This window comes from Eubalaena glacialis, chromosome 4, assembly GCF_028564815.1.
Source record: "Eubalaena glacialis isolate mEubGla1 chromosome 4, mEubGla1.1.hap2.+ XY, whole genome shotgun sequence".
NCBI classification, from domain to species: Eukaryota; Metazoa; Chordata; class Mammalia; order Artiodactyla; family Balaenidae; genus Eubalaena; species Eubalaena glacialis.
In genome coordinates, this window is record NC_083719.1 from 176,522,263 (window position 1) to 176,532,505 (window position 10,243).

At 40.6% G+C, this 10,243-nt stretch overlaps 1 protein-coding gene across 1 annotated transcript; it reads right to left on the reverse strand.

Annotated features, from left to right (window-relative positions):
* Window positions 1-328: 328 nt before the first annotated feature.
* Window positions 329-9,844, reverse strand: LOC133090678 (zinc finger protein 709-like). The gene is made up of 4 exons (XM_061189047.1): window positions 9,767-9,844; window positions 2,792-2,918; window positions 2,527-2,587; window positions 329-2,147 (listed from the first exon to the last, which is right to left on the reverse strand). Exons 1-4 carry the CDS (start codon window positions 9,767-9,769, stop codon window positions 329-331), a joined length of 2,010 nt encoding a protein of 669 aa, XP_061045030.1. The 5' UTR covers window positions 9,770-9,844.
* Between the last annotated feature and the right edge of the window lie 399 nt (window positions 9,845-10,243).

Below are 10,243 nucleotides of genomic sequence, written 5' to 3' on the forward strand. Positions count from 1 at the left end.
TGACTATGCACATATCAGAAATACAGTTCAATTCACCCATGGATCCAACAGACTTCAAAATGCAGAGAGAAAATATTAACTGACTCAAGGAAAAAGCACTGCCTTTTAATCTTATGTACTACTGTTGAAAGATGACTTGCAAAATTATATCACCCCAATATTCATTTATGAAACTAGTAGAAACCCACACTCCAATGATATACTTTAAGAAAGAGGCTTGATAAACAATATATTTACAACTTGTAAAAAACAATTCTTTTGTGTTGAAAGTTTTTTGGAACGTTATACATGGATTAATTTTCATCAAGCTTTCTCATGTTACTTACATTTATAATTTATTTCTGGTGGGAGTTTTAACATGTAACAATGAAGGCCAACTGAAGGCTTTCCCACGCTGTTTACATTCAAAAGGTTCTACCCTGTGAGTCTTTTCATGCCTTCGGAAGGAAGTGGGATGACTGAAGGCCTTCCCACATTCTTTACATTCATAGGGTTTCTCTCCAGTGTGAGTTCTTTCATGTCTTCGAAAACTCTGATACCACCTGAAAGCTTTTCCACATTCCTTACATGCATAGGGTTTCTCTCCTGTGTGAGTCCTTTCATGTGTTTGCAAGGAACTGTAACCTCTGTAGGCTTTACCACATTGTTTACATTCATAAGGTTTTTCTCTAGTGTGAGTTCTTTCATGTGTTCGAAGATAACTGGGACACCTGAATGCTTTACTACATTTTTTACATTCATAGGGTTTTTCTCCAGTGTGATTTCTTTCATGTCTTCGAAAACTTTGATAACACCTGAAGGCCTTTCCACATTGTTTACATTCATAGGGTTTCTCTCCAGTATGAATTCTTATGTGTGTTTCTAAGGAAGTGTAATCTCTGCAGGCTTTTCCACACTGCTTACATTCATAGAGTTTCTCTCCAGTGTGTGTTCTTTCATGTAGTCGCAGCAAAGTTGAACAACTAAAGGCTCTTCCACACGCCTTACATTCATAGGGTTTCTCTCCAGTGTGAGTTCTTTCATGTTTTTGAAAGGAAGGGTAATACCTGAAGGTTTTACCACACTGTTTACATTCATAGGGTTTTTCTCCAGTGTGACTCCTTTGATGTATTCGAAATGAACTGGGAGAAATAAATGCTTTCTCACACTGCTTACATTTATAAGGTCCCACTCCAGTGTGAGTGATCATGTGCACTCGAAGGCTTGCAAGAGCTCTAAGGGCTTTCCCACATTCCTTACATTCATAAGGTTTTTCCCCAGTATGAGTTCTTTCATGTTTTCGAAAAGAACTGGGACAACTGAAGGCTTTACTACATTTTTGGCATTCATAGGGTTTTTCTCCAGTGTGATTTCTTTCATGTATTTGGAAACCTATATTAGAACTGAAAGTTTTACCACACGGCTTACATTCATAGGGTTTCTCTCCAGTATGAACTCTTTCGTGTGTTTGGAAGGAAGGGTAATATCTGAAGGTTTTACCACATTGTTTACATTCATAAGGTTTTTTTCCAGTGTGAGTTCTTTCATGTATTCGGAGGGAACTGGGACAACTGAATGCTTTACTACATTTTTTACATTCATAGGATTTCTCTCCTGTGTGAGTCCTCTCATGTATTTGTAAAGTTTGATGATATCTATAGGCTTTTCCACAATGTTTACATTTATAAGGTTTCTCTCCAGTGTGGGCTCTTTCATGTATCTGAAGTGAAGCTGAAGAACTAAAAGTTTTCCCACAATCCTTACACTTATAAGAGGCACCTCCAGAATGTGTTACCATGTGTCTCTGAAAAGTTTTGAGCTGCATGAAGGCTTTCCCACACTCCTTACATTTATAGGTTTTCCCTCCAGTGTGATTTCTTTTATGTTTTTCAAAACACTGCAGATAACTAAAGGCTTTCCCACATACATTACATTTATATGGCTTCTCTCCATTTTTCTGATACTCATATGGTTTGTGTCCAACGTGACTTCTGGTGTACCTATTATGGGATGAATGATGCATGAGGACTTTTCCACCTACTTTGTGTTCCCATGGTTTTACTCTGATAAGAATTTTCTTGTTCAGATTGAGATTTGGAATAAGGCTGAGGTTTTCTCTACATGGACTATCCTCTTTCCCTTCACAGATTCTCCCTACCTTACGACTCCTGCAAAAAACAAGGAGGAATTATTAATGATCTCTTTATTAATGATTTCATACTTATTACAATATTTCAGCTACACTTTTATAGGTATTTTTCTATTTCGGGTGAATTGTTCAAAACTGAATATACTGAATGCTCCGCAAGAGGACTCACCCTTGCTCACCAAAACGGTGATATTTATACACAGGGCTTATTAATACTGTTTCCAAGTGAACTATTTTGCAAACACTGAACATTATGTCATATGTAAGAAAGTAATTTGGTGAAAATTTTCTGAGAAGCAATAAATTTGAAGCATGTGTTGCCTTGTTTCTTTTTAAGATCTGGTACAATAATATACTTCTCATGTGAAACACTGCTTTCTGCTGGGAGTGCCACTCACCTTAGTTTTCTCCCCTGGTTTTTGCACTGATCTTCAATGTCATGATCTTTCCATGTTTCTCCTAAAATGCAGACACAGAAAAATGATTCCAAAGTATTAGAAGTTATAGAAAAATTATTAGATTCTAGCGCTACAGTGAGCTATGACCATACCTAGTTTCTTTACCAATGTCCTCCCTGTACACATTCCACCTCTTAGAATAATATTGTAGGGCAGAAAAACTTGACCTTTGACTGACAAGGTGAAGGTAAGTTGTCATCCTTACCTACTGAGGCCAGGTTCCTGAAGGTTTCCCCCATCACATCTCTGTAGAGTTTCTTCTGTGAAAAATCCAGTAAAGCCCACTCTTCCAGGGTGAAGTTCACAGCAACATCCTCAAAGACCACTGTGTCCTACAACATCCCATATATATGTGTGGTAGGATGAGTAAGACTGACAGCACTGGACATCTATACTCCATTTATAAAGAAGGTTACATATGATTCTGCTATCTCCCAACATTTATTCTCTGACTTGATCACCAGAAACTAACTCTCTGTCCATACTTACTTCCTCATAAATTTAACAGCATCAGGAACACATGAAAATTATTTACATAGTTTTACTGTGATCACATTACAAATCCTATTGCTGTCTAATGGTAGGGTCCAAAGTATGTTGGGAAATGTCAGAAATGCTATACAAATAAAATAAATATTATCAATTTAAGAACATCCACTGGTGAGAAAAACTCTTTCCTCCCTTTTCTTATTACCCACCATTTACACACTTCATGACGCAGAGTGTGTAATATCCTGTAATAAACCATAATGGAAAAGAATATGAAAAAGAATATGTATATATGTGCATAACTGAATCACTCTGCTGTATAGCAGAAACTAACACAACATTGTAAATCAACTATACTTCAATAAAATAAATTTAAAAAGATAAAGAGGGACTTTATCATAATGACAAAGGTGTCAATTCTCCATGAAGGCGTAACAATTGTTCATGTGTACATGCATCACAACAGATGGGCAAAATATATGAGGCCAAAACTGATAGAATGCAAGAAAGTAAGCGAATCCACTACTAGTTGTAGACTTCAACACCTCCTTATCATGAATTATCAATTGCAGCAGGCAGAAAATTAGGAAGGACAGAACTGAAATCAATAGCACCATGGAACGACTGGATTTAATTGTAATCCATGGAAATCATTCTTCTCAAATTCATAAGGAACATTCACCAAGACAGAACACATTCTGGGACATAAAACATACTTTAACAAATTTGAAAGGACAGCAGTCATTCAAAATATGCTCTCACATCACACAGGCACTAGTCTAGAAATCAGTAACACGAAGATAGTCAGAAACTCCCCAAAATACGTGGAGATTCAACAATATGCTTCTAAATAATATGTGGGATCAAAAAAGAAGTCCCAAGAGAAATAAAAAATTATTTTGAAGTAAATGAAAATACAACTAATCAAGGGTTGTGGGATGCAGCAAAACAATGCTTAGAGGGAAATTTATGCCACTGAACAAATACACTAGAAAAAAAAGAAAAATCTATAATCAACAATGTAAACATCTACCTTAGGAAGGAAAAGAACAATTTAAACCCAAAGTAAGCAGAATAAAAGAAATAATAAAAATTGGGGGAAAAAATCAGTGGAGTATATTAAAAGAAAAAAAGCTGGTTCTTTGACAAGATCAATGAAACTGATAAACATCTTGTGATCATAACTAAGAAAAAGAGAGAAATTACAACACAAGACCATCAGGGGTGACCAGGAGGTATGGGAGGTGGGTGCTGAAGCCTCTTCACTATAGTGAAGGAGTCTCTGAGGACACTACCAGGTGTGCCTGTTTTATGGTAACAGTCCTGAGCCTTCTATGGTAGGGGTGTCCATTCAAGGTGGCCCAATTTCCAAGTAACCGCATAAATGGGCTCTGGTAAATTTATAAACAAGGGATATGTTGCCTCCCAAACATCACAAGAATCTAGACAATGTTGTGGGTGCTGAGACGGACTATTGGTATTTCTTCATGAGGCCAGGAAGGGGTGGCCTTCTGTTTATTAAATTTTTTTTTAATGTATTCATTAAAGGTATCCAGGCCTCATATGTTTGGAGCAATGCCCACCCACTTTTTACAAGCCCACCTTTTTCAATACTGTATGTCCTGAATATCAAATGAACTTCCTCAGAAGAGATGTCATTAATGTCATATCTCTGCTCGTGGCACAAGGTGGATGCAGTTCAGATCCTGCCTGCAGAGACTGTGTGTGTTCACAGTGGTGTTGAGGTTCCCTGACGGTAACCAGTTAAAGGTGTATCATGTCCTTTCAGAGGTGAAGGCCAAGTGCAGCTGAGAGGCTGTTGGAACAGGAACTGAACAGAACAGACGTAGCCAAATCTGTGAGAGCAGAATGTTGAGCAGAATTTTAGCAGTTGCTGAGTAGATGGAGTCAGTAATTTCCATAATGTTGGGGACTAGGAATAAGGGGTTTATGTGATGGGACAACAGCCTCAAGGCTGTAGCATTCCACTGTGAGGTGTTTTTCACTCTTTCCAGGTTTAATAACAGGTCAAATTAGGCTGTTCAAAGCAGAAGCCCTGGGGATAATCACTTCTTCCCAAAATAAAAGGTTTCTTAAAGTTTTCAATCCTCAAACGCCCTGTTTAACTTATACTGGGTCATATAACTAATTTAACTAAGGGGTAAGGACCATGGAGTCTCATTTTGTGAAGCCAATTTGGAAGTGGCAGGAACTTAATTTAACTTAATTTTAATTTATGATTTATTGGTTCAGAGCTTTCCTGCTCACTATGGGACATTTTGTGACAATGGGTGCTATGATCGTAAGGAGAGGCAAAGAGTTCTGATGGTTATGGTGAAGTATACCAATCTGCTCTCTATATTATATTCAGTACTTCTTCTAAGATCATGCAGTACACCTTGCTTAAATTTACTGAGATCCTAGGTATAACTAACTTGAGATCTCTCACTCAATAATTGTAGGAAGGTTTGTGAATTACGGCATTATAGGAGACTCTAACATTAATTCAAAACCTATGTTCTGAAGAGGCTCAAAAAGCAAGGACTGCCCTTTTTATCTTTTTGGTTATGTAAATCTTTTAGTATATTTTGGATTTCCAACTGGAAAATTGTGAGCCTTTTTTCAATACCTTTTTCCTTTTGTTCCTTCTCTCCCGTCCTTCCCTATATTATATTTTAAGTCCCAAGATATACTTTAGAAAAGAGGGTGTCCTCTCTACCCTGGGACTCATAAAATTTTTCCTCCAGGGGGCGCACATCCATGGGGATCAGAGGTCTCCTCCACGACTACTGGGTATTTTATAGAGTTTTTAGTTTAAGTTTGAACTAATCCTTTGCTGTGCCACAGTGAGGCTATGGGTGCTGTCCCCCGTAACTCAGAGGGTCAGGATCTTCGTCGCAGTAGAGGCAGGGGCAGCATCAGCAGAGGTGAGCCCTCATATTAGGAGAGTAGACTCAGCTCACCACCTACTGGCTGCCTTTCCCAGTCTCCTTCTCTCTCTGAAATACCTGCTCTTTAAGGAGTGGTCATCTGATGGGCTCCCCTCATTCACAGGGTATAATCAGCCTTTTACTCCCCAAACACAAGGCAATCCCAGCCTCAGTTACACTTTTACTTAAAGACACAGATAGGTTCCAGCCAACACATCGACTGAGGACCACTTTAACAAAGGAGCCTTTCTCATACTCCTGCTCAGAGAGGACAACGAATTACCAAAACGTCCAACTCGGTGTCCTCTGTATATAGAACCCAGGGTTGGTGGGGTCAGCAATGCCACACAGGGCAGCACAGCGCACAGGAGGAGCTCCTCAGTAAACAGCAGTTCACAGGGCAGGAGCCTCCAGGCTTTCTTATCAGCCTGTCCAGGTAAGAAGAACTAGGGGAAGAGGGAGGGGTGAGGCTTAACTTTCAGGAGTCAAACATCAAATATGTGGACCCCCGACCGCTCATTCTAAGAACAAATCCAGTAAGCATTAGCACTGGTTTGTTCTTGTACAAAGAAACACTATCAAAATGATCAAGAAGTAATCAAAACTGGTTATTTTAGGGTGGCTGGAATAAGAGCAGAGAAATAGAACAGGATATGTAAGTTAGTTTCCTATCTTAGGAATTTTTAAAAAATTCAACCTTTCCATGCATTAGTTACTGAAAATAAGGAGAGAAATTTACATACACTGTCTTTTCCTATGATTAATCATTATTTTAAATTAGCTTTTGCTTTTTAAAATTTAAACTTTTCTACATAAGAAACTACTTCAAAATTTAATCCTTTAAACACTAGCAGATATAAAACTGCAGACCATGAAAAATTTACAAATCCCTTTCCAACTAAAAAAACAAGGGATTTCTGTCAAGAGCCCTAACGTACAATGCTTCAACTTACAATTTTTCGACCTTCAACAGATACACTTACAACCATCCTGTGCCCATACAACCATTCTATTTTTCACATTCAGTACAGTACTCAATAAAGTACATCAGACAGTCAGCACATTATTATAAAATAGGCCTCGTGTTAGATGATTCTGTCCAAATGTAGGCTAATGTAAGTGTTCTGAGCATGTTTAAGGCAGATTAGGCTAAGCTATGATGTTCAGTAAGTTAGGTGTATTAAATGCATTTTCAACTATCAATATTTTAAATTTACGATGGGATTATTGGGATGTAAGCCCATCATAAATTGACTAAGATCTGTAATAGTTCCTCCCTCTACTATATTTAACATAAAATCTTTTATAGTATGAGTAGCATATTATAATACATTAGGGGTTTCAATTAAGCCCTGAAATGTACTAGAAATTTCAAAGATTTCCATAAGCTTTGAGGTGTTTTCCTCATATCAATGAAAAAAGAAACTCAACTGCTTTTTCCTCGCATGCATTAAAATAGGAATTCATTTGCCTTAGGAATAGTATAGCCTCTTAAAAGTCAAAGTTCTCTAGAGACATGGACAGACACTGACCTAAAAAATGAAAGAAGCACCTGAGAACTTAAAAACACCCATATCTCACATCTTGAGGTTCTCCTGCCTAAATGGAACCAAAATTCTATCTGGTACCAATTTTCTTATCTTACACTGTATGTGTCAACCAACTTACATAGTATAACCCCGAATGCCAATGTGAACCAGTTTCAAAGGGCAGCAATAGTCAATGGCTAAACGAATCAACACAGATATGCAGCATGCTTCGCTACAATTCAGAAAACAAAACCACCACCACATTCACAAAGTTGAACATAATCGCAACTTGGGTTCTAAACACTCCTGGTTGAGATGTAACCCCCTACAGTGTGTCAACCTCTGGTGAAGGAGGGTAGGGACACCGGAGCAGCCACAAGAAAGAACACTGGGAGCTCCATACGTCCTCCCCCCTGTAAGCATGGAAGCTCTCCCTCCCCCAGGCTTCTACTCTCACAAGTGAGGAAACTCTCAGCCTGATTCTGTTTAAGGGTCTGACCCAAATGAACTCCCAAATTCATCAACCCTTTGTCCATGAGACAGAACACCTGACCTTCAGACCTTCTCAATGTGCACCAATTACATTCTGAATGCAAAACTTCAGCATAAGGCCTAAAAATGTCTAGACCTAAGGAACCACAACTACAAACTCAGAAATAGCATCACGACACACCTCCCACCCTCGTGTGCACATGCATCCCCAGTGTTCCAGGGGTTTGGTAGCTTTTCTCAGTATAAACGACTCCTTCTGTGGTGGGTGTGAGCAGGAAGGACACCAGCAGAAGGAGGTTCCCCAGGAAGAATCCAACAGGCCTTTAAGTATTTCCTTTTGCAGGCAGAAAGGGAGCCATAGCTTGGGTCAGGCCTCTGCTCCACTCTGCAGTTGCTCTGGAACAACGTTGATACTTTAAATGACACAAAGCCAGTGTGTGAACAATCCAAAAAGTCACTCAAACCCAGCATTTACATAGAAAGGAGGGAAGAAAACTGTAAGGCACTTTGACGAGTTCAAATAGAAAACCCCAAATATCTATTCAGGTGTCAGGTAATTATTATTTCCAGGGAAAGAAATTGGTTTGTAAACAACTAATCATACTGGAACACTTCTTCTTTTTTTTTTTAACATCTTTATTGGAGTATAATTGCTTTACAATGGAACATACTGGAACACTTCAACTCTGCAATTCTAAGCCCTGTAAATTTACTTGAAAACACCCAAAAGTAAAGAATAGACCTCAGGAACTTCCTATACATGCTCAGGGGAATAGAGTGAAAGAATCCTATGCAAATGGAACGTGTAATACTGGAACATATTATTTTCTTCTAAAATTCACCTCTTTGTTGCCTGTTTAGAACTATTTTATACTGTCTTTGAGGCTCTATTGATTAAGTACATTTTACCTCTATTGAAAAACTGAGACTTAAATAAGTGAAAAAAATCTTTCTGAGGTGACAAACCCAGAGAGGGTCTGTTCTGACAAAACACCCAGGAAAATTTCCAAAGAAGAACCTCCACCCAAAGCACTTCCCATAGGATGTGTGTGTGCAGGACAGATTAGGGGGAGAGGCAAGAGGATTTGATGCAACCTAGTTCTAAGTGGTTATTCTCGGCTTTCCTCTCACGAAAACAGCCACAGACAAATATAAATCTTTTAAAAACAGCATTCCATGGCTCTGGAGAAAAAAGATAAAACATTGGATCTGTGTGACATGCAGCCGGAAGACAAACAGTTAGTTGATTATAATCATGTGAATCAGAAAGGGGAAGTTGGCTTTGGGAAGGAGGTGAGGGATCTGAACATTTAGGGATTTATTATCAGTCCTAGGAAGAGCTACGGCGGGGGGACAGGAGCATGGATTTGAGACTCCGCTTCCTAAATATGTGGAAAACTCAGGAGAAAACAGGTGACCCCTGGGAGAAAGGGACCGGGAACACCACAAACTACAGCTCCTCCCACGCACGAACCCCAGAGACCGAGGCCTGATTGTCACTAATGACCCTCCCCGTGGTTACCGCACAGTCTGCGGAGACGCGGGGACGTAGGCACAGCGCTGCCCAGCGAAGCTCTGGGGTCGGGCGCCGAGCGAAATAACGGGACAGGACGCCCAGGGTCCGGCTGCCGTCCCAGCGTCCACGCTGCGGGAGGGAGGGGACTGAGGTCCGAGTCCCGCCACAGCCGGTTCCCACAAGACGCTCCGCCCCGACTCCGCACTCAGGGGCAGCACACTCACCATTCCTACGTTTCCTGGGTCTCCCTGAGTCCTTCCTACGGCTCCCACGACCAGTGCAGGTCACAGCGCAACACAGACCGCGGCCCGCTCACCAGGAACCGTGAACCACAAGCTATACCCGATCTCCGGGGAGGCCGGCGCCAGTAGGGACGTCCACCCCGGTGCGGTACGTCGCCCCCACCCACCTGCTCCAGCGGCGCCCCTGATTGGATAGCTCGGAGGGCCGCGCCCCTCAGCTTGAGCTACAACAGGAGGGAGGATGCGCGGCTCACCCGAACCACCTTCTGCCGGTGGGTGGGAACCGGACCCAGCCACGATCGTTTGTATGGAGAAAAAACTTTCTCCTGGCCTGGGGCTGCCTCTACTGTTTTTTTCTCCCAGCTCTTTGTGAACATGTGGCTACAATTTACAGGGAATTCTTGAGTTTTCGTGAAACAAGCACACAGCATGAGGGTGGCCCAGGCCACACTGGAACAA